At 42.8% G+C, this 25,567-nt stretch overlaps 1 protein-coding gene across 1 annotated transcript in view; it reads right to left on the bottom strand.

Annotated features, from left to right (window-relative positions):
• Positions 1-6,914: 6,914 nt before the first annotated feature.
• The window catches only part of LOC146608180 (fibronectin type III domain-containing protein 4-like), a 62,210-nt gene continuing 43,557 nt past the window's right edge, over positions 6,915-25,567 (bottom strand). Inside the window, exons 4-7 of the mRNA XM_085347770.1 lie at positions 15,520-15,622; positions 10,158-10,247; positions 9,783-9,949; positions 6,915-6,956 (exon numbers count right to left, since the gene is read on the bottom strand). Of these exons, the coding sequence (XP_085203896.1) occupies positions 6,915-6,956; positions 9,783-9,949; positions 10,158-10,247; positions 15,520-15,622 (402 nt within the window). The remainder of the gene's footprint in view (positions 6,957-9,782; positions 9,950-10,157; positions 10,248-15,519; positions 15,623-25,567) is intronic.

The following is a 25,567-nucleotide window of genomic DNA, read 5'->3' as shown; positions in this document are numbered from 1 at the left end:
CTTCAAGGTGCTGTATATTAGGGTAAGGTAAAGACCCAAAATATTAAAAAGAAACCCCAACATTACACAACTCTCTTTGAGCAAGCATTTGGTGACAGCGGGGAGGAAAAACTCCCTTTTAACAGGAGGAAACCTCCTTCAGAAACAGGCTCAGGGAGGATGGCCATCTGCCATAGAAAGGACAATTAAACTTTGAACAATGAGTTAACGTTAATGTTTGTTCTTGTTCTTCTGCGGGGCTCCAGATAAAACTGGGAGCATTTTAGAAGCAGTAGTCTGGGTGGGGTCTTTTATTTTGAAAATTGGCCTTATTCTTTATGCTGTTTAGACAGCTTCATGTGTCTTCTCAGAAAATAGAATCAGTGCCGTCTTAAATGACACAGACCAGGTGGACACTTCTGGGATGCTTCTTAATGCAAGTCTCGTATTGAACGTGTGTGATCAGCTGGGCCCATCTGATGTGATCTGAAATGACCTGTGATTGGTCAGCGTCTCCTATCATGAGCTAGCGTTTTCAGAACCTTACAAAAAGGTGCAGAGTCCCCATCTTTGAAGCAATCATTTAAAAGACAAAAAGATCTCAAGTTGCGCATCATTGCACAGGATGGCAACAGCTGTGCTCCCCAGCTGCTGTTTGCTTGTTTTTTTGTGGCATTTTTGCCTTTATTAGATAGTTGAACAGTGAAGATAGACAGGAGAGTGGGGAAGAGAGTGCGCAGGAAAACATTCAGCAATGGACCACAGGTCACACTCAAAGCTAGGCCGCTGCTCTCCGGCTAAGCTAAACTACAACCCCCCAGCAACTGTTTTTCCAAGTGTGACTGTATCATAGCTTTACACTAGGGCTTCATGAGCAGTGTTACACTGCACGGCCTACACACAGACATAATAGTGCATTTACAGGATTTTCTTTCAGGCGATTTTGAAAGGAAACTTGTCAGGTCAGTTCTTCAGGTAAAAATATGGCCACTTTTGTGACCCTCTAAAGTCAGGCTTTAGGATCAGCTTACCTCACTTACCCACAAACTTTTCTTTGTAGTATGTTTCTCAGCTGGCGAGACCACTTGAGTTTAAACATGCTGAAAGGTTATGGATGTTTTTTGTCACATTAACTCACAAATTCCCTATTTTAAATAGAAAACTTTACATTAAGTGTATCTCATTTACTTTTTCAATTACTTGATTTTATTTCTATTTATTTTACTAGTTTCCCTCTAGTAAATAAAACTTAAAAACAAAACAATAGTTTGTCTTTGCTGTAGGTTCCAGCAAGTAAACTGATATTTTCTTTCTGTAATTTATTAAATGAGGATATAAAGTGGATGTTTCACATCTTTTAAAGCTTGATATTAGATGTTATGACACCATGCGTGTGCTTGACAGGCTTTTCTGGGTTTATTTTAATCACATTTGCCATAATCCGGCCTCATCATGCATATGATAGCAGTGTTAGCATCTATTCAGTCCCACGAGCTTGAGCGCCAGTGTCAGTAATGAGAAATTTCTAAGTGGGAATTATCAGCTATTCGCCCAGTTTGCACAAACAAGTTTCAAAATAATGCCCTTTTGATGAGTTTTAATTAGAGTGCACCGGGACCAGAGGGCCCCACAATGACCCGCCAGGGCTTTAATAATTATGGTAAGAAAGGAGATAATTAACTGATGGCTGGAGAAATTAATCACATCGACCACTTGTGAGGAAGGAAAAGTTCAATTATTGATATGAGAGGGCAGGTCTGACTAATTTAATATATTGTTATTTAACATTTTTTTGATGTACAGCTGATTGCAAGTGGAAGTCGTTAAACCTGAGGTTGTTTTTGAAATGTGGATGCACTAAAATGACTACCTGCAGTCGCTGATTGATTCTCCAGGGCGCTCTTGGTGACTTTTAGGGGCGTCCGAAAGTGAAAAACCTTCATTTAATGGGGGAAATAATGGTTCAGACCTTTCGGGGGCCACTCTTGAACCTTCTCCCATTGAACAAAAGGTGTCCTGACATTTACCTGGGTCATTGGCAGGCTTTGTGCCTCGCAGCGTGCAGACGGGAAGTTCTTTTAGCTGCGTTTCAATGGATACCTGCCAGTCAGCCGAGAATCTCAACTCCACAATCATTCTGAAGCCGAAAGGAGAAGAGGAACATTAACATCAATAAAGAAAAAAAAAATCCCTTCTTCTCAAACAAGGCTTTTTTGTTTCAAAGAGCCACCGATTGGCATGACCAAATATCTCAATGAGAGGAATGTGCACTGCAGTTTAGTGATGCTGGCTACTTCTGATTCCTCCTACGCAAGTGAAAATTGAGCAGTGTCTTTATGAAGAGTTTCCTAATCTTTTGCCTTCCTCAGACTGTGTCCATGATGTGTTTCTCCCTGGCAACAATGCCTCCTTTCACGTTGGACTCGGCACAGTGAGTCATTCAGCTGAATGTCCCTGGCTCTGAATGATTTTGAGTGGGCTGACCAAATGTGTTGGGAGATTCAACACTGAAACAGCTCTTTCTCTCTGAGAGACTGGATGCTTCACTGTCATTTTAGACATATTTTGTTAGAGTTCTGCAAGGCTTTCATGGAGGCATGCAAGGTCAAAATGTTATAAGACTCCCAGGAGAGTTGTGGTTTCAATCCAGTAACACTTCCTGTTGCTGGACGTTTAAGTTTTAACTCTTTCCTCAAGAGGTTCAGGACTAAATATTTTGACCGGTAGAACATTGGTCGGCTTTATTTTCTTTACTAAATGTCTCTGACGGTGAAAAAAATATAGAGATTTGATAAATATTAAGGCAAAATAAATAAATACAAAGACTTCTTCAAAAGTATGTCTGACAGTTTGCTGAGATGGCTTTGCCAGGTAAGGCCCTGCTCTGGAGCTTGTGGGTTTTAATTCTTCTGTGCGTCAATGAGTTTTAGGCAAAACACATCATGAAGACTGAAGAGCTGGAAGAAACTAATTTGAAGTAATTGTATAAATGAATCTAGCAGTTAAAGAAATGCCTGTTAGATTCTGGTCTTATAGACCTTATAGAAACTTGGAGTTTGGATGTTTGTGAGTTTCATCCTCTCAAACTCAGACCAGTAAAAGTCCCATTTCTGTCAGTATAAAGAAGTTTAACAACACATTTAATCCTTGAGGTCACCCTTAATATGAGGGAAAAAGAGCAATTTCCACAACACATCTCAGTGTTTTCTACATGATAAACAAATGTTGGAGTAAACGAAAGAAATCTGGCGGCACAACTCTTTAATTGGAAGAAAACATGTGTAAAATTGCACATTACAGTTAAGTGTATAAGCGTGTACAATGGATACTGTGCAGTCTCTACACAGTGTATCCATTGGGCAAGCTAATGTGTGCTGGTTCTGGAATATTTTAGCCTATTTATATGATCATCTGACTGGTGGCATGACAGATTGTTAATTTGATCTTTAATTTCACTTCAGCTTGAGAAACATGTGAGGGTATCTTACCGAATTTTAATTGGATGGAATAAAATAATTTAAAAAATACATATCTGGTCAGGATATGTGTGGGTCGAGCGTACTGTAGAGAACATTCGAACACCTTTTAAAGGCAAACCTTAATGACTTCTTTAAATGTCAGTGTGGAGGGTGCTGTTATGTATGTCTGATTAAAATCTCATTAACTGAGAATGAATCCCTGGCACCGGCAGGAAAGTGGATGTTTTTTTTTCCCTTTTAAAGAGGAAATGTGATGGGAGAGTCAGTACAACATTAAAGAAGAGGATTTATCCACAGTCAATGATTCAGTCAGCAGCGCTTGATCGATCCTGTTCCCTCGCTCCTCTGCCTCAGTATTACCACAGACTTGTCGCAGACTCCCTCAGAGCATCAAAGAGGATGACGAGCCCCGGGCAAGCCGTGATATTTCAGACTGTTGGTGAAGGCGACCTGCCCTTTACCTCCGCAGTCACTGAGGATTCCTCCACTCCTGTCTTTTTGTTTTTAGGAAGAGAGGACAAAACATTTCAGGAACATATTTCACTTTTAACTCAGAAGGTCGACACGTGCCTGAGGTGGAAGCCCTTCCTTCCTGTGACCTCTGACCCGGAAAGCCTTACAGCTGCAAATCACGCTCTGTGTGAGGTGAATTAGTGACATTTCCCTTTATTCAAATGAAGCAGAAATATACACTTACTTCTGAATGATATGCAGACCTTGCCTCTCGTTAACTGCAGGCCAGGTTCTGATGGTGTTGTTCATCTGCTAACGTGTGAAGAATGGGATGAATAATCCTCTGAAAAGAGGATAGTATTAAGCAAAACTCTTTTTGCTTTGAAAAATAGATGTTTTTAGATTCATAATCAGTGAAGTCACTGAAATCTTAGAGAAAAAAACTTTCTCAGATTCTCCATGCATCAGAGCAATCCAGTACAATAATAGCATTAAAACAAACAAAGAAAAAAAAAGCTCATTTTAAATCTATGATCTCGTCTTAGATGCTTTACCTGCACAGATAGAGATGCAGATGCACAAATACCCCTGCAGCTTGCAGAACAAAAAACTGTATGTGATGGAGTTCAGGCGCCACCTTGTGTCCAATCTGCATACAGCAGTTATCAAAATTGATATTTGTTTAAGTCCATTTATAAAACATGGCAGATAAAAGCTTCAAACTCAGTCTTAGCTCCATCAAAAGGATTTTTCTGTTTGAGCAGCAAAAGTGTCACGTGTTTGTGTGCACTGATGCAAAACCTTATTGATGTTAACATCTGCACTCCTGCAAACGGTGCCTATTGATTAGCTGGTGATCTGCTAATCATCCTAATGCACCAGTAGGCTCACACTGACAACATTTCATGTTAATTTCCTGCTTGATGAACCCATGACAGAAAATAATGGCTTTGCAGATAATAGCATTTGATGCAGTTTGATTATGTACCCTGGCCTAAAAGCTTTTTCAGAGGACCTTTCCAAAGACAGAAAGTTTGGCTTTTGGCACGAGAAAATTCACTAAGTGTCCATATTGTGCATAATGGCAATGAGATGTCATCTATCCAGATATATTATAGGCTTTAAACTCAATATACTGCAACCAGTATACTGAGAATACATCATCCATCCCAAAATATGGCTTACTCTTATGAGGTTACTTGTCATTGGTTGGCTGTATTGCACAAACCAATAAGAATTCAGATCCACTGGGAACAAGGATCAGGTCATTTCTGTGTGCGAGTTTCACTAAAAACTGAACAGTTCTGCAGCAGGAGAACAAACAGCTACAACAGCTGGTTGTGTTGTAGATGTTTACTAAACTTACATTTTTTTAAACAAATTTAGACATAAAGAAACGTCTTTCTAAAAGTGCCCAGAGGACAACGTCCAGGGATGTCTGGTGTTCAGAGAGTACCTCTAATTGCTTCACATTTTGTTTTCTGTTGGCAAACGCAACTGCAAATGGTTTTCTACCTAGAGTTGATGTTGCTAATGTTGTGATTTACCAGACACTTTATTGGGTACACTGGTTTGGCCTTTCATGATTAGAATTTGATGTTCAACCACATCCCAAATGTGCTCAATGGGATAGAGATCTGGTGACTGTGGAGGCCATTTGAGTACAGAGAACTCATTGTCATGTTCAAGAAACTAGTTTGAGATGATCTAAGCTTTGTGACATGGCGTGTTATCAGAAGATGGTAAACTGTGGTCATAAAGGGATGGACATGGTCAGTAACAATGCTCTAAGCTGTGGTGTTTAAATTATGCTCAGTTGGTACTAAGGGGCCTAAAGTGTACCAAGAAAATATCCCCCACATCATGACACCACCAGCAGCCTGAACGGTTAGTACAAGACAGAATGGATCCATGCTTTCATGTTGTTACACCAAATTTTGACTCAACCATCTGAACGTTGTAGCAGAAATTGAGAATCATCAGACCAGGCAACATTTTTCAAATCTTCTACTGTCCAGCTCTGTTTGAGCTTATGTTCAGTAAGTCATTTTGACCATGTCTACATGCCCTGAGTTGCTTGCACTTGATTGGCTAATTAGAAATTTTAATGCTTAATGAGCTGTTTATCAGACATGCATAATGAAGTGGCCATTGAGTGTAAGTTAAGCTGTAAAAATAGGTGTTTTTGAGGGACAGACAAGGTTTAGAGCTGTACTTTTAAGTGGCTCAGATAGAAATAAAACCTTTTAACAAAATCCGAAACAACAAGAGAAGCTGCTGGAAACTTCAGGTGATATATCTTGAGAGTTGTTCACATCATTTCTGCTTTTAGAAACTCTGAGAAAACAAAAAGCTTAAACTTAATTTAAAAGGCGATCACACAATTTCAATGATTTAATTAAACTAATTATGAATTGTTTTACAATGTAAATTCCCCACTACCACCTCCTACATTCAAATGCTTCTGTGAATTACCTTTACAATCACCTTCAGCCTATGTACAGATTTGAATTGCGATGCTAAATTACCGAACATGAAAGTAATGTGAATTAATCCCATTAAATAACCATCCAGACAGGATTTCAAACGTGTGGTTCTACAGCGGGTAAAAAGAAAAAGGGATGAGCTGAACACCCGAGATGAAAGAATGTCTGCTGAAAATGAATGAGTCTGAGGCGAGTGGGACTTGGCACACGGTCGGGCCGACATGCTGGCAAATATTCACACTTCAGTCTTTGACATCAGAGAGAAGAAAACGGGAGATTAGTTTGGCCGCACTTCAGATGAGTCCAGCTTCCTTCCAGCTGTTTCTGAGCCCCCCGAGTCTCTGGCCACTAGAGAGCAGCAGCCGTCCACGGTCTCCGCAGCATGGCTCCTCGCTCTCATTTCAGTCTGATTTGCATGGAGTGGTTCCTTACTTGGCCCATATTTTACAATAGATTGGACTCTGAGTTTGTAAATCCTCCTCGCTTGTCCAAGAGGCTCCGATCCGGCACCCGCATCTCAGACCCTGATGATGCTGATGGAGGAGGAGGCCCTGTGCAGCTGAAAGAGAAGGAGCACACCATGAGACGTGAATCACAGACCACAGCATGTCATGCATGTCAGAGATTTACTTGCCAATCAATGAGCGAGGGTGAGCAGAGAACTAACTGCTCCCAGGAGCTTTTTATTTAAAGACTATCCTATTTAAAGTAGGATGCTTTTATTTTGAATCCATCATTAGGCTTTGGTATTTAAATCTCTGCAGAAATCTGTGTGTGCACATATATCCCCAGGAAAGTAGACATAGCCCTAAATGAATTATTTTTTTAAAGGATTAAACTCACGAGAAGTAGCTAATAAACTGTAAGGACACTTAAAAGCTGCAGAAATGCCAATAAGAAAAGACTAAATTAAGATAAGAGTGGTGTTTTTATAATTAAATTAACCATTAAATCCAGCCAGTGCAGTTTCAGCTCCGTAAACGCTCAAAGTAACGCTGCCTTTCTCTCACTTTGACACCACTGGAAGCTGTCCTGTATGAATAAACAGTGCGAGCTGCGCGCGGTGGGCGGTCAATTGACCCGTACATCGCGAGCAGTGAAGTCACAGGTTCTCGCAGCGAGAGAGGCCAATTAGAACGGGAAGTGTGAATTAACTTCCGACAGACAGATGCCCTGCCAAAATGTTCCGGGACATTCTCTCCACAAACACTCTTTGATACATATAGACAGGCGATGGATTAAAGGAAAAGATTTTAAAACAGAGCGCAGCAGAGGACAGAAATCTGTAAACTCCACATTTATGATTTGGAGTCACACAGGCTGTCGCTCACTTCAAACTTACCATGCCACATAGAAGCTTTTAAAGGACTCAGTGGCATTGCATCTAAATGCACTGGCTGACCATGGTTCATTTTGTGAAGGGCCGTATTTTAATCCAAGCTGTGAACCTTTCCCAAACCAAACTGACTGTCTCCGTCACATTAAAGTAAAAACAGCATGTCAACCTCTTTGCGACCAGAAAATTGAACTAGAAAACCAGAAAAGCTGGTGATTGCACTGCATTTTTTCATGATCGAGTGCTGCAAGTAGTTGCGACACCAAAAGCATGAACACTTTTGATTGCCTGGAGGGAGGCAACCTGTCTTGAAACAGACTGCAATCACTCTGAGACCACTTGGCAAAAGTTTGCAAATGATCCTAAACGCAAATTCAGAAACACAGATTTCCAGCATTCAATCAATCTAAGTCAGTCTGCACCAAATGAGCATGAATCTCTGTGCAACATGAGACTCAACTTAACTAGTACTCCCCCTTGTAAAAGCAAGGCTGCTGAGCACCAAGATCATTTTGCAGTTAAATGAGTCATGAGAGCGTCTGCTTCGCGAAAATCCGCTGGCAATGAGTCTTTCACATCGCTGTGGAGGAATTTTGTCCCACTCTTCTTTGCAGAATTGTTTTAATTCAGACACATTGGAGGGTTTCCAGCATGAACGACCTGTTTAAGGTCAGTGCAAAGCATTGCAATCTAATTTAAATCCAGAGTTTGACTTCACTCCAAAAACATTTTGTTTATTTCTGCTGGTGTGTCTCTGATCATTGTCCTGATGCATAACCCAAGTGCTCTTGAGCTTCAGGTCTTGAACTGATGGTCGGACATTCTCCTTCACGATTATCTGGTAGAGAGCAGAATTCATGGTTCTATCAGTTACAGCAAGTCGTCCTGAAACAGCAAAGCAGCCCCATCACACTACCACCACCATGTTTGACGGTTGCTGTGATGTTCTTTTTATGAAATGCTGTTAGTTTTATGTCAGATGTAACAGGACTTGAACCTTCCAGAAAGTTCAGCTTTTGTCTCGTCAGTCCACAGAATATTTTCTTGGGGATCATCAAGATGTTTTTGGTAAATGTGATACAAGCTTTTGTGATCTTTTTGGTCAGCAGTGGTTTTCTCCATTTTTGTCCAGTCTCTGTTTTATTGTTGAATCATGAACTCTGACCTTAACTGACACAAGTGAGTCATGCAGTTCTTTCAATGTTGTTGTGGTTCTTTTGTGACCTCCTGGATGAGCCATCGAAGCTGTTGGAGTAATTTTGGTTGGCTGGTCACTCCTGGGAAGCTTCACCGCTGTTCCAAGTTTCCTGCATGTGTGGATAATGACTCTCACTGTGGTTCACTGGAGTCCCAAAGACTCAGAAATGACTTTTTAACCCTTTCCAGACTGATAAATGTCACTGACTTAATACATGATTTAATAAAGGGGGCAGTTACTTTTTCACAGCACCGGGATTCAGGCTGCTGGATAGTTCCTTATTCTATTAACGCACATAATCTGTGTCCTCTGTTTCCTTCCTCTTAATGACCAAAGTTTTATGATTTGTTGTAACCTTCCTCTGAGAGTTTGTAATGAGGCCGTGAACGTACAGCCTCGCTTTCTCTACTCAACACCACAAGTGAAGAAATGTTCTTCTATCTGATGTTATTCTCTGCACCAGTAATCTTGCAGATGACGAAATGGGTGATAAATGAAATGTGGCCATTAGGGGGCGCTGCAACCAGGACACCTGTAGCTGGTGTGTCTAATTAAAGCTGCTCGCATGTGGAAAAACAAAAACAAATCGTCTGCCTGTTCGCTTTAACTGAGGAGATGCTCAGCAACAACTGAATGGGCGTTTGCGCTGCTCTCTGTTTTCAGCCCGGCTGTTTTATATTTAGCTGCGATGGCAGTAGCTCTAGTTGCTAGGAGATCTCTGATGCAACTACAAAGACTCTACAGAGGAAACAAAATACTCCTGGCAGCCAGGAGCGAGCGTGCATTATAGAGGAGTTCTGCAGCAAGACGAAGAGGGGAGGAAGAGGAGGAAGTTTTAGTAAATGAGTCACCCTGCTGCTGCGGACGGCTCCGTTGTGGTAGATGGGCGAGCTGCCAGCTGAGGCATTGTAGTAGGAGGAAGTGGCTCGGACCAGCGGCCGCTTGGCTTTCTCCTTGGTGCCGTTGGAGTCGTTGTCTTTGATGATGTCGTACTGCCGGCAGAAAAGGGCGATGACGGCTGGCGGTGTGGAAAGCAAAGAGAAAAGAAGTCAAAAACATCCCTCGCTTGATGAGTTTGCGGTCTCAAGCACTAGATTCAGGTCATATTAAATTAACACATGAATTTTATTGAATACATTAAGGCGGTTAACGGAGTTAGAAAGGAAAATTATTCAGAAGAGATGCTTAGAGTGTCCATTGGATGGTGTCTGTTGGTGCAAGCTGACCTGCCCACAGCAACAGCACAGTGGTGATGATCAGCAGCTCTCCAGTCTCCAGTTGTGGAGTCATACCCAGACCCTCCATCGCTGGCTCATCTGAGGACAAAGACAAGTCTGGTCAAACTCTACTCAACAGAATATACTACAGTTCTATCTTCTACCAGCAAATCCCATTAAAAAAAATAAAAAAATCTGAAAGGCTCACAGTACGTTTAATGTGGACTATTTTTAGTAGCGGATTGATCCACATTTTCTGTTGTTTTCATGGTAATAATGCAACATGTGAGTCAGTGCAACAGTGTGACTCACTGATGTGTTTTTAATGACCACCACAGTGAAGCTCTGAGGCACACAGGAGTAACATGTACGCTATGACACTTTGTAAACACAGTACTTAATGGGATTTTTCCCCCCAGATGTTTGTAGTTGCTATGGCTACTTTACAGGTATTATTTTTACTGCTACTGTTCCACCCTTATACTACAGTGCTATGCAAAAGTCTTGAGTCAACCCTTTCTTTATATCTTTCTAGGAAAATGTGATCTACTGAAACGTGCAAATATATGAGGCAAAAACAGAGTTTGTACAACTCTAATGAGTTGTGACCATCTTTATTCTTCAGGACAGTCTTAGGCAGCTGGAATAGTTCTCCAGGCTTCTTGAAGGACATTCAAAGCTCTTCTTTGGTTGTTTCTGCCTTTTGTTCCGTTCTCTGTCAGCATGATCCCACACTGCTTCGATAATGTTGAGATCCAGGCTCTGGGGAGGCTAAATCCATGGCCGATAGTGTTCCACTATGTGTTTTTCAATCGAGGTATTATTTTACTGCATTGGCATTGTGTTTAGGATCATTGTCATGGTGAAAAATGAAGCTGCTGCCAATCAGATGGTTTCCAGATGGTATTACATGATGGATCAAAAATTCATAATTCAACAATTATGACAAAGATCGCCAAGATGTCAGCCTTTCCTCCCTGTTTCCCTCCATTAATGATTGCTTCCTGACAGCCACGCTTTCACTGAGACCATTTCAATGAGGCTTCAATGAACAGTAGCTGGATCAGCTGAAGGTCCAGATGCATTTCTCGTGTCCTGTGTCTGTTAGGAGACCTGGGTCGTTGACCCAGAGTTTTGAGTTTTCATTATTGTTGAACTTTGACTTAGCCATTTTTTATCATTTCTAGTCTTTTGGTTTATTTGTTAGAGTTCTCTGTCCTATGGTTTATGTATCTGTGTTCTATAGTTGCTCTGTCTCCTCTGTCATCTTTATCCCCTTGTCAAGTCCGCGTCTCTGTATTATGTTTCCTGTTTTACTTTGAAAGTCCCTGATTTTGCTTCCCTTGTCTCGTTAGCCCTGATTTGTCCCAGCTGTGTTTCCCTCCTGCCTTCCATTCCTTGATTGCGCCCTCTGTGTATTTAAGCCCTGTGTGTTCCTCTGTCTGTGTCACGATCTAGTGTCTTATCATGCTGTGTGTTCTGCCTGTCAGCCTGTTTGGTTTTGTCGTTTTCAGTTTAGTTTTTGGTTTTTATTTTACAATAAATCTAAGTTTGAGTTTACATTCCATCTCTGTGAGTCTGCACTTTGGGTCCTCCTTACCACCACTCCTGCCTGCATACAGCCTCACCTGACAGTGTCAGGTCTTTGCTGGATTCCCCCCCCCCCCCCCCCCCCCCCCCTGTTTCTTAAGAACGTGACTTTTAGATAGTATTCATCTGCTGTACTTGTCCAGTTTCCTCAAAATTTTTAAGGACAGAGTGCACACCATGCTGAGATATGCCAAGCTTTCAGCTATATCTCTTTGTGAATCACCTTTCTGGTGCAAAAATACTATTTTATGTCTGTCAAACTGTGTTATCTTTGATATTTTTCACAGATTCAACCAAAGAAATTGAAACAAATGGTGTGTTTTTATGATAGGTTGCTAATAACAAAGTAACTAAAGATACAAAAGAACTATGCCTTTGAAGTAAAACACAAAGACATGAGGAGTGGCTCAAGACTTTTGTATACTGAATAACGCGTACAACATTACAACTACATCATTTTATTATTATTGCCAGTGTCTGTGAAGGTTCTCAGTCATCCAGGTCAACATAGTCTAAGGAGCTTGGAAAGAAAAGCGTCTGGACTTCTTTAAGTTGCTTCAAGACGTTTCACCTCTCAACCGAGAAGCTTCTTCAGTTCTAGGGTCAAATGGTGGAGAGTCCCAGATTTTAGCCCTGTGGGAGTATCCCCCCCGAGAGGGACAAAGGACCCCCTAATGATCCTCTACCTAATCACATGAGCCAAGTTGTGAAAATAGGTGTAGCTCACAATCAGCCAGGCTTTCGTGTGGGCTCATTGTGAAACCTAGCCCCACCCTATCATGTGAGTACCTGAGTTTAGAAGGCCCAGGATGTGCGTGGGCGTTAAGGCGTCTGGGAAGGGATCTCAAAACTGAATTTTAGATAGCAGACAGTTGGTGTCGTAAAGCCCCGCCCTCTGTTCATAGATGGTTTGACTGATGGCCCTTACTATAAAGATTTGTTTTGGACTTTACGTTTCCCAATTTTGCTTTAAGTTATAAAGTTATTTTGTTATTTACATATGGCCTAATAATTATCCTTATTGCTGTTTTAGATGCTTCAAAGGATAGTTACAGATTTCTGTCAGAATCTGCAGATTATACAGTACTCTTGAGGGTACACCAGTACTGAAGGTCCAGATACACTCAACTCAAACGCTGCTCATGACATCCTTCCATCTCGTATTATTAAAGATGGGTTTAACATTATCGAGCCCTGTATTCTATCATTAATTAACCTGTCATTGTTATCGGGTTGTGTTCCGGCTGCTTTTAAACATGCTGTAGTGCAACCTATACTCAAAAAGACCTCCCTTGATCAGAATTATCTCGCTAACTTTAGACCCATTTCCAAACTCCCGTTTCTGTCTAAAATCCTAGAGAAGATTGTTCATTCCCAACTTCAAACTTATTTGGATGCAAATAATATCGAGGAAAAATTTCAGTCGGGCTTTAAGCCACGCCATAGCACGGAAACTGCATTACTGAGAGTCTTTAATGATCTTCTCTCAATTGCTGACTCAGGGCGCCCTGTGGTGTTAATTTTGCTTGATTTGTCCTCTGCTTTTGATTTGGTGGACCATAATGTCCTTTTAATGAGGCTTAAACATCTGGTGGGCATCACGGGCAGTGCCCTTAGCTGGTTTAAATCCTATCTCTCAGAAAGGTCCTTTTCTGTCACCATGGGTACCTACTCCTCCTCCATTGCCCCTGTTACCCCTGTGTCCCCCAGGGGTCTGTGTTGGGTCCCATGCTGTTCTCTTTATACTTGTTACCCTTGGGCCGAATCTTTGATAAATACAATATTTCTTTTCACTTTTATGCGGATGACATTCAAATCTATTTTGAACTGGCTGAGGATGTCACGTTGTCGTTGCAACACTTCTCCGATTGTATGAATGAAGTTAAAATCTGGCTACTGAGCAATTCCCTCATTCTAAATGATAAGAAGACTGAAATTGTAATCTTTGATACTCCCTCCTCTCAGGCTGAACTAATTGGTATTCTCAGGCCCTTTGCTGACTCCCTTTCTGACACTGTGAGGAACCTGGGTGTTGTCTTGGACAGTTCCTTCAAGTTGCACAAACATGTGTCCTCTGTAGTTAAATCGAGTTTCAATAAATTACGTCTAACCTCTAAGGCCAAGCCCTACTTACCACGTAAGGACCTGGAGAAACTTATCCATGCCTTTTATTACATCAAGGTTAGATTACTGTAATTCCCTTTACACTGGTCTCAATTCTGCCCTTGTTCACAAACTGCAGCTCGTTCAAAATGTGGCTGCGCGTCTCTTAACTGGAACTGGCAGGTTTGAGTCTATTACTCCAGTTCTTTCCGACCTGCACTGGCTCCCTATTAAATTCCGTATTGATTTTAAAATCATATTGCTCACTTTTAAAATCATAAATAACACCGTGCCCAGCTATCTTACGGATCTCCTCAGCTTTTATACCCCTGGGAGAGCGCTTAGATCAGCAGGTCAAATGCTCCTGGTGCGACCTAGATCTCGGCTCAAGACCAGAGGTGACCGCGCATTCGCCGCTTTCGCCGCTTTCGCACCCTACCTCTGGAATAACCTCCTTCTAGCTATTCGGGCGTCTGATTCAATTCAATCTTTTAAATCTCGATTAAAAACGTATTTGTTTAGCCTTGCTTTCCCCGCCTCCTAGAGCCCGCATTTTTAGTGTATTGTAACTTATCTTTTTCGCTTTATTAATGTTTATAATGTTTTAACCTTCAGCCTTTTGGGTTGTGCCTACTATGCCTGGTGTATTATTGGTTAGTTATGTCTCCCGCCTGTTAGTATATTTTATTTGTTTTTTGTATTTTGTGTTTTGTACTTGTATTTATTATTGCTCTTAACTCGTTCTGTGAAGCACTTTGGCATACAGTACCTGTGGTTTTTTAAATGTGCTATATAAATAAAATTGTATTGTATTGTACAAATAAAATGTTCACATTTCTCCAACGTTGTCTTCCCAACAGTTTCACTAACATCTACACTGGATGGCCAGGAAGCATTCACGATGTCTTCTCCGGCGCTGATAATTGGTGTCTGTCTTGTGTCAGTGACTTAAGACACGGATTTAATGCGACATGACCATTCAAACAGCAGTCGCTTTCTAAAACATCAGATATGTATCGGATTCAGTAACACATATGAAAGTAGCCCAGATCGGATTTGAAAATATCGGATTTGTGCTGTTCACACTGTCATACCATGATCGGATATGGGTCGCACAGGGTCAAAAAAGTCGGATTTGATGTGCTTTCGCCTGCCATCTGAACGTAGCCATAGATGGCTTCTTTTCCTCCTATTTCAAACCATCTGTCTTCTCTGTCCAAAATTTGAACATTGGCGTCCTCAAAAGAGTGACCTTTGTCCTTTAGATGGAGATGGACCGCTGAGTCTTGTCCCGTCGAGGTGGAGCCATGCGTTTGTGAAGTGGCTGTTTGGTCTCTCCAATGTAGAGGTCTGAACATTCCTCGCTACACAGTACAGCATATACTATGTTGCTAAGTTTGTTTTTAGGAGTTTTGTCTTCGGGATGAACCAGTTTTTGTCGGTCTTAAAGTCCAGACACATTTCTTTCGAAGCTCCACAGACTATTATTGCCAGTATTTAACATGTGCATACACACCTTGAAAACTTGACTTAAAACAGCGTTTCTGAGACACCAAACTTCTGCGTACTTCATGCAACAATAAAATACCTCAGATTTGTGTCTGTGCTGCTGAAACACGGCACGTCATGTGTTTTACTTTAGGAAGCTCCCCTCTGGAGTGTGTTTATGAGCACTCACGGTGGTCCAGGACTCCGGCTGGATAATGGTCGGTCCTCTCCAGAGTCCTGAAGTGGACGGCACGGCTGGGTGGGCTGTCACCGTGCGGCCCAACGGACTGCACCTACATCCAACAAGGGGGAAAAAAGTATTTAGAGGGAATGTTAAGATATTTTTAAGCAAAGGTAGAGCCAAGCTGATGACAGCTGAGCACAAACTCTGGGTGCATTCTTACAGTGGCATTAACAAAGGACAACATTATGCAACGATGGTAAGAAACTGGCTGCCGAGGGTATATTTAGTGAGCGAGCGGTGCTTTGGCTTTTGGCCGTGATCCTGAATGATCATTGGAGGACGCTGAGTAAAAGCTTGAAAGGCAACAGAGAGAATATGAATTTAAGCTATAAGCTCATTTGGGGACATTTTCAGTCACTGGGAAAGATTATAAAATTAGGCTTTGTGTAAAAAATAAACACGTGTTAATGGTGTTTCACATTCAAATCGGGCTGCAGTGGAGTTTTGTAACAGGAAGCACTCAGTTTAATGCACACACAGGGAAATCAATCAATCACAGAGATAAAATTACATCCACACGAGGTCTCAATGTGCCACAGATGCTCTCTCCACCTACACAACACAGCCAACGGCAGTATGCAGCAAGTTTTCTGTGGAGTGTATGAAGTAAGTCCTTGAATTTAGAGTGTTTGTTCTCCTCTAATTCTACAGTCTGATGCCTGCAAAGTGTCCTCTGCAAGCTCTAATCTGTCCCCTCATCCTGGATAACAACTCCATTGGGAAATTCATCCTTTAATTTTTAACCTCCCCGCACGCCAAAGGGAGGTCAGAGGTCAAATTCAGCCCCCTCTGGACCTCACCGGGCAGCAATGCATTGCTCAATGACACTTTCGCAGGACATCTGTCTGCTGACGAGCACATTGAAGCAAGTCCTGCAGCTGAAGGACAGTCTGCAGTCTGCGTCAGTCTGTTAGGCTATAAAAATTTTAATAGCACCACGATAATGGAGTCACATTAGAGACTCCCTCTTCAGAGAGGAGCTGCAGTTTTAGTTTAAACTTTCAGAACAGAGACGTGTCACTGTTTAGGTTGATCAAACACTGACACTTGATTTAAGAAAAAATGCTTTGTCATCATCTAAGAAAGTTTCTCAGCTGTGATGCAGATGATCCATCTATTCGCTAACCAAGCATTAAATGATACTGAAATAATTAACATAATTAAAATGGTAATTAATGTTTTTATGAGAGGTTCAGCAGTGTTTTTCAGCCCTGGATAAGCAATTTGTAAGGTTGCCAGGTTGTGAAAATATCAAATTATTTTACATTTATGTGGACTTGTGCTTAAAATATGAGTTTATAATCAGCTTTCAGCTTCATTACACTGAGTAATACATAGATATACAGTTTTGGTCAGACGTTTACATCCACTCATCATAGGCATGAATGTCGTGGTAATTTTGGGCTTTTAATTATTTCTTGGAACTGTTCTATTTCTAGGCTGGGATGATTGTACAGGATAAATCTTTAATGACTTTGAAAAACAAGAACTGGGTAAGTTTCAATTCAGTTATCTATTTATTTTGGATTTTTTCTAATCCAAACAGGCTCAAAAATATGCATACACTCTTAAATCTTTTACTAAATGGTGCTGATTGTTCTATGATGTCTTTTAACTCACAAGGCCAATTAACTTCTCGTTAGTGATCATGACTGTGTACAGCTGGTAGTTTCTCTTTGCAGTATTAAAAGGATTTGTTTGACGGCACTCATTAGGCTGACCAATACTCGGAACAATGGGAAAGTCCAAGGAACTCAGTGAAGATCCAAGAAGGAGAACTGTAGATTTGGGAAGGTTGTGAAGGTCTTGCAGCCATTTCTAAACAACTGCAGATTCCAAGATCAGTGATTCAAACAAATGTACATAAGTAGGCTACAAGTTATTCAGATGTGTCACCACTTTGTTGCTACATCATGAAAATAATGTTGATCGTGGACCAACATTATTATTACCTAAGAACGCCGTACCAGCTGTCAAGCATGGTGGTGGCAGGTTCATGCTGTGGGGCTGTTTTGCTGCCAGTGGTACTGGTACTGTCACAGTCTGGCGAGGGCAGACTGTATGAATTGAGAAAAGGACCCAAAACGCAGACTCCAAGGAACAGGGAACAGAACTTGAAATGTTAACAAAAGGCGAGCCGTTTAATATGGCTGGTAGAAGAGATACAAACAAAGGGCAAGGCAAACTGAAGCAAAATTAACACAAACCTAAACTGGGGAATCTAAACAAACAATAAGAAAAACCTAGACAAGAAACTTGGAAGCATGGCATGGCATAGGAAACATGGCGTGGACAACAGACGACCTGACAATCACACACTGAAAACAGAGGACTTAAATACACAGGAGGTGATTAGGGGAAGTGGAGACACATGAGGAAACAGCTGACTAGGATAAACATAATGATGCACAGGCAAGAGTAAAACTAACCGCATGAGCACAGAACACAAGACCCCTTTTTCAAAATAAAACAAGAAACATGCAGACTTAGACACGACAACCAGAACTTGACAACGTAAGACACAGACATGAAACGCATGAAGAGCAGGGGAGATTTAACATGGTTGGAAACGGAGGGGGAAATAATAAGAACTAGAAACACTTAGGCATGATAATACAAACTTGATAACATAAGACACGCAGCATGAAACACAAAGGGTGAGGGGAAGCTTAAATACAGGGGAAGAAAACACAAGGAGTCTAATAACCAAATGAACTTAGATAACCTAATGAACAAAATAAACTCAAACATAAAACGCTGGGTCAAAAGACCCAGGACCATGACAGGTACACTGCAAGAAGTTGATGGAATAATGAAGAAGGATGACTATCTCCAAATTCCTCAAATTCACCTCAAATCAGGACAATGATCCCAAACAGATCAAAACTAGTTGGGAATAGATAAAGCAGGCTAGCATTGAGCTTCTGGAATGGCCTTCCTAAAGCCCCGACCTCAATCCTGTTGAAAATCTCTGAACTGGGCTTAAAAGCCGGGTCTGTGCCAGGAAACCATCCAATTAGAATGAGCTGGCAGAAAGTATAATAGGTGAGTTTTGAAGGTAAAGATATTTGATATTAAAGAAGATATTATATATATATATATATATATATATATATATATATATATATATATATATATATATATATATATATATATATAGGTATAGGTTGCACACACAGTAGGTATATATATATATACCTACAACCACGATTACCGACACTAACAAGCTGATCTACAATACGGCAGCAGTGATCAGTGAGATGCTTGGCTACAAGTTGAACAGCCACAAGGTGCAGTACCCCCCATGGAGAAGGAGGCTAGAGGGCAAGATCAAAGTAGCACGGAGGGAGGTTAGCCAACTAACGGAGTTGCAGAAAGGTGCGACAAATAAGGTGCCTAAGAAATACAGCAAGCTGTCCATACCTGAGGCCTTGGAAACTGCCAAGCAAAGACTCACAGCCTTGGCCAGCCGCTTGAGGAGGTACACCAGAGAGATAGAAGGCAGGAGAATAAACCAGCTGTTCTCCACAGAACCAGCAAAGGTGTACTCTCAGTGGCAAGGGAACAATAAGAGAACAGCACCACCAAGGCTGGAGACGGAGCAATACTGGAAGAGCATATGGGAGAAGGACGCAACCCATAACGGCAATGCTCAGTGGCTAGAGGATCTGAGGGCAGACCACAGCGACCTCCCTGAACAGGGTCCAGTAACCATCACAGTGGCAGATATCCAAGAAAGGGTCTCCAGTATGAAGAGTTGGACAGCACCAGGGCCCGACATGGTTCACGCCTACTGGCTGAAGAAGCTGACTGCACTCCACGAGCGTCTGGCAGCACAAATGAACCAGCTGCTAGTTAACGAGAGACACCCGGAATGGCTAACCGAAGGCCGGACGGTCCTGATCCCCAAGGACCCCAAGAAGGGACCGGTCCCCTCCAACTACCGACCAATAACCTGCCTCAGTACTACATGGAAGCTCCTGTCAGGCATCATATCGGCTAAGATGAACAGGCACATGGGTCAATACATGAGCGGGACACAGAAAGGAATTGGCAAGAATACCAGAGGCGCAAAACACCAGCTACTGGTAGACAGAACAATCAGCCGAGACTGCAAGACCAGACTGACCAACCTGTGCACTGCCTGGATTGATTACAAGAAGGCCTATGACTCAATGCCCCACAGCTGGATACTGGAATGCCTAGAATTGTACAAGATCAATGGGACCCTAAGAGCCTTCATCAGGAACTCAATGGGGATGTGGCGTACAACACTAGAGGCCAACTCCAAGCCCATAGCACAAGTCACCATCAAGTGCGGGATCTACCAAGGAGATGCTCTGTCCCCACTGCTGTTCTGCATAGGCCTGAACCCCCTCAGTGAGATCATTAACAAGACTGGCTACGGATACCGACTACGGAACGGAGCAGTTGTCAGCCACCTCCTGTACATGGATGACATCAAGCTGTATGCCAAGAGTGAACGAGACATCGATTCACTGATCCACACTACCAGGCTATACAGCAATGACATTGGAATGTCGTTCGGACTGGAGAAGTGTAGTCGGATGGTAACAAAGAGAGAGAAGGTAGTCAGAACTGAGGGGATTGAACTACCAGAAGGCAACATTGCAGACATAGAGGACAGTTACAAGTACCTGGGGATCCCGCAGGCAAATGGGAACCATGAAGAGGCCGCTAGAAAAGCTGCAACCACCAAGTACCTGCAGAGGGTCAGGCAAGTCCTGAGGAGTCAGCTGAATGGTAAGAACAAGATCCGGGCCATCAACACGTACGCCCTGCCCGTGATCAGGTACCCTGCTGGGGTAATAGGCTGGCCAAAGGAGGAGATAGAAGCCACTGACATAAAGACAAGAAAGCTCCTTACCATGCATGGAGGGTTTCACCCCAAGTCCAGCACCCTGAGGCTGTACGCTAAGCGGAAGGAAGGGGGCCGGGGACTGGTGAGTGTCAGCACCACAGTCCAGGATGAGACAACGAACATCCAAGAATACATTGGGAAGATGGCCCCAACTGACCGAGTGCTCAGTGAATACCTCAGGCAGCAGAAACCCAAGAAAGAGGAGGGAGACGAGGAACCATCATGGAAGGACAGGCCCCTGCACGGTATGTACCACCGGCAGATAGAGGAGGTGGCTGATATCCAGAAATCCTACCAGTGGCTGGACAAAGCTGGACTGAAAGACAGCACAGAGGCACTAATCATGGCAGCACAAGAACAAGCTATGAGCACAAGATCCATAGAGGCTGGGGTCTATCACACCAGGCAAGACCCCAGGTGCAGGCTGTGTAAAGATGCCCCAGAGACAATCCAGCACATAACAGCAGGGTGCAAGATGCTAGCAGGCAAGGCATACATGGAACGCCATAACCAAGTGGCCGGCATAGTGTACAGGAACATCTGTGCCGAGTATAACCTGGAAGTCCCGAGGTCAAAATGGGAGATGCCCCCAAGGGTGGTGGAGAATGACCGAGCTAAGATCCTGTGGGACTTCCAGATACAGACAGACAAAATGGTGGTGGCTAACCAACCGGACATAGTGGTGGTAGACAAACAGAAGAAGACGGCCGTAGTGATTGATGTAGCGGTTCCGAATGACAGCAATATCAGGAAGAAGGAACACGAGAAGCTGGAGAAATACCAAGGGCTCAGAGAAGAGCTCGAGAGGATGTGGAGGGTGAAGGTAACGGTGGTCCCCGTGGTAATCGGAGCACTAGGTGCGGTGACTCCCAAGCTAGGCGAGTGGCTCCAGCAGATCCCGGGAACAACATCGGATATCTCTGTCCAGAAGAGCGCAGTCCTGGGAACAGCTAAGATACTGCGCAGGACCCTCAAGCTCCCAGGCCTCTGGTAGAGGACCCGAGCTTGAAGGATGAACCGCCCGCAGGGGCGTGCTGGGTGTTATACAGTGGGGCAAAAAAGTATTTAGTCAGCCACCGATTGTGCAAGTTCCCCCACCTAAAATGATGACAGAGGTCAGTAATTTGCACCAGAGGTACACTTCAACTGTGAGAGACAGAATGTGAAAAAAAAAATCCATGAATCCACATGGTAGGATTTGTAAAGAATTTATTCGTAAATCAGGGTGGAAAATAAGTATTTGGTCAATAACAAAAATACAACTCAATGCTTTGTAACATAACCTTTGTTGGCAATAACAGAGGTCAAACGTTTACTATAGGTCTTTACCATGTTTGCACACACAGTAGCTGGTATTTTGGCCCATTCCTCCATGCAGATCTTCTCGAGAGCAGTGATGTTTTGGGGCTGTCGCCGAGCAACACGGACTTTCAACTCCCGCCACAGATTTTCTATGGGGTTGAGGTCTGGAGACTGGCTAGGCCACTCCAGGACTTTCAAATGCTTCTTACGGAGCCACTCCTTTGTTGCCCGGGCGGTGTGTTTTGGATCATTGTCATGTTGGAAGACCCAGCCTCGTTTCATCTTCAAAGTTCTCACTGATGGAAGGAGGTTTTGGCTCAAAATCTCACGATACATGGCCCCATTCATTCTGTCCTTAACACGGATCAGTCGTCCTGTCCCCTTGGCAGAAAAACAGCCCCATAGCATGATGTTTCCACCCCCATGCTTCACAGTAGGTATGGTGTTCTTGGGATGCAACTCACTATTCTTCTTCCTCCAAACACGACGAGTTGAGTTTATACCAAAAAGTTCTACTTTGGTTTCATCTGACGACGTGACATTCTCCCAATCCTCTGCTGTATCATCCATGTGCTCTCTGGCAAACTTCAGACGGGCCTGGACATGCACTGGCTTCAGCAGCGGAACACGTCTGGCACTGCGGGATTTGATTCCCTGCCGTTGTAGTGTGTTACTGATGGTGACCTTTGTTACTTTGGTCCCAGCTCTCTGCAGGTCATTCACCAGGTCCCCCCGTGTGGTTCTGGGATCTTTGCTCACCGTTCTCATGATCATTTTGACCCCACGGGATGAGATCTTGCGTGGAGCCCCAGATCGAGGGAGATTATCAGTGGTCTTGTATGTCTTCCATTTTCTGATGATTGCTCCCACAGTTGATTTTTTCACACCAAGCTGCTTGCCTATTGTAGATTCACTCTTCCCAGTCTGGTGCAGGTCTACAATACTTTTCCTGCTGTCCTTCGAAAGCTCTTTGGTCTTGGCCATGGCGGAGTTTGGAGTCTGACTGTTTGAGGCTGTGGACAGGTGTCTTTTATACAGATGATGAGTTCAAACAGGTGCCATTCATACAGGTAACGAGTGGGGGACAGAAAAGCTTCTTACAGAAGACGTTACAGGTCTGTGAGAGCCAGAGATTTTCCTTGTTTGAGGTGACCAAATACTTATTTTCCACCCTGATTTACGAATAAATTCTTTACAAATCCTACCATGTGAATTCATGGATTTTTTTTTTCACATTCTGTCTCTCACAGTTGAAGTGTACCTCTGGTGCAAATTACTGACCTCTGTCATCATTTTAGGTGGGGGAACTTGCACAATCGGTGGCTGACTAAATACTTTTTTGCCCCACTGTATATATATATATATACCACTTGGTGTTCGCTCGCTCTGCGGTAGAGTATCACTTCCTGTTCCTGCTCAAACACAGTGGTGTTTCTGAGTAGCTTATTTGCTTAGCAATTTAATTAACAACTTTTAAATACATTCTTCTTTCATAGTATAATCTTCACGTGCTTCATCCGAAGCACACTTTCTGTGTACTCACTACCTAATTTATAGCCAAAGTATTCACTCACTGTCTCTGTACTGTTTCGCTAGCTTAGCTTAGCTCGTAGCCGACTCGTTAGCACCATGGCTACTTCACCTGTCCCTCCTGCACTTTCTTGCTCATTGTGTCAGATGTTTAGTTACTCCTCGGCCTCCTTTAGCAGTAATGATATCTGTAACAAATGTAGCATATTTGCAGCTCTGGAGGCCAGGATTACTGAATTGGAGACTCGGCTTCGCACCCTTCATTCACCCATAGCTAGCCAGGCCCCTGTAGCTGGTGCAGCCGAAGATAGTGTAGGCCCCGCTAGCTGTTCCCCGGCAGACCCCAAGCAGCTGGGGAAAGAGGGCGGCTGGGTCACGGTGAGGAGGAAGCATAGTCCTAAACAGAAGCCCCAGGTACACCACCAACCCGTTCATGTGTCTAACCGTTTTTCCCCACTCGGCGACACACCCGCTGGGGGTCAAACTCTGGTAATTGGTGATTCTGTTCTCAGACATGTGAAGCTAGAGACACCGGCAGCCATAGTCAATTGTCTTCCAGGGGCCAGAGCAGGCGACATTGAAGGAAATTTAAAACTGCTGGCTAAGGGTAAACGTAAATTCAGTAAGATCATAATTCACGTCGGCAGTAATGACACCCGGTTACGCCAATCGGAGGTCACTAAAATCAATATTGAATCGGTGTGCAACTTTGCCAAAACAATGTCGGACTCTGTAGTTTTCTCTGGTCCCCTCCCCAATCAGACCAGGAGTGACATGTTTAGCCGCATGTTCTCCTTAAATTGCTGGCTGTCTGAGTGGTGTCCCAGAAACTATGTGGGCTTCATAGATAATTGGCAAACCTTCTGGAGGAAACCTGGTCTTGTTAGGAGAGACGGCATCCATCCCACTTTGGATGGAGCAGCTCTCATTTCTAGAAATATGGACAAATTTATTAAACCCCCAAAATATGACTATCCAGAGTTGGGACCAGGAAGCAGAGTTGCAGTCTTACACGCCTCTCTGCAGCGTCTCTCCTCCTGCTACCCCCCCAAAAACCCATCTCCATAGAGACTGTGTCAGCTCCCAAACAGACAAAAAACTAACTAAAAACCAGCAACAAACAACTTAAACATAAACAATTACAAAGAAAGAACAATACAGTATCCACATCTGAACCAAAGAGTAAAACAGTGAAATGTGGATTATTAAATATTAGGTCTCTCTCCTCCAAGTCTCTGTTAGTACATGACTTAATAATTGATCAACAAATTGATTTACTCTGCCTTACAGAAACCTGGTTGCAGCAGGATGATTATGTTAGTTTAAATGAATCAACACCCCCGAGTCATTCTAACTACCAGAAATCTCGAAGCACAGGCCGAGGGGGCGGTGTGGCAGCAATTTTTCACACCAGCCTATTAATTAATGAAAGACCAAGACAGACTTTTAATTCATTTGAAAGCCTGATGCTTAGCCTCGTCCACCCCAGCTGTAAAACTCAGAAACCAGTCTTACTTGTTATCATCTATCGTCCACCTGGGCCTTACACAGAGTTTCTGTCTGATTTCTCAGACTTTATATCTAATTTAGTTCTGAGCTCAGATAAAATAATTATTGTGGGTGATTTTAACATCCATGTAGATGCTAAAAATGACAGCCTCAACATGGCATTTAATCTGTTATTAGACTCAATTGGTTTCTCTCAAAATGTAAAAGAACCCACCCACCACTTTAATCACACTCTAGATCTTGTTTTAACATATGGCATACAAACTGAACATTTAACAGTGTTTCCTGAAAACCCTCTCCTGTCTGATCATTTCCTGATAACATTTACATTTACAATAATTGATTACACAGCGGTGGAGAGTAGACTTTATCAAAGTAGATGTCTTTCTGAAAGCGCTGTAACTAAGTTTAAGAATATAATCCACCCACTGTTATCATCTTCAATGCCCTGTACCAACATAGAGCAGAGCAGCTATCTGAACGCTACCCCAACAGAGGTCGATTATCTTGTTAATAATTTCACCTCCTCACTACGTACGACTCTGGATACTGTAGCTCCTGTGAAAACTAAGGTCTCTAATCAAAAGTACCTGACTCCGTGGTATAATTCTCAAACACGTACCCTAAAGCAGATGACTCGTAATCTGGAGAGGAAATGGCGTGTCACAAATTTAGAGGATCATCATTTAGCCTGGAGAAATAGTTTGCTGCTTTATAAGAAAGCCCTCCGCAAAGCCAGAACATCTTACTATTCATCACTGATTGAAGAAA

This window comes from Diplotaxodon limnothrissa, linkage group LG23 (assembly GCF_057381915.1).
Source record: "Diplotaxodon limnothrissa isolate DT_005_m linkage group LG23, D_limnothrissa_male_GT1.1, whole genome shotgun sequence".
Lineage (NCBI taxonomy): Eukaryota > Metazoa > Chordata > Actinopteri > Cichliformes > Cichlidae > Diplotaxodon > Diplotaxodon limnothrissa.
The sequence above is the reverse complement of the archived record's forward strand: the minus strand, read 5'-3'. Positions and strand labels throughout refer to the sequence as shown.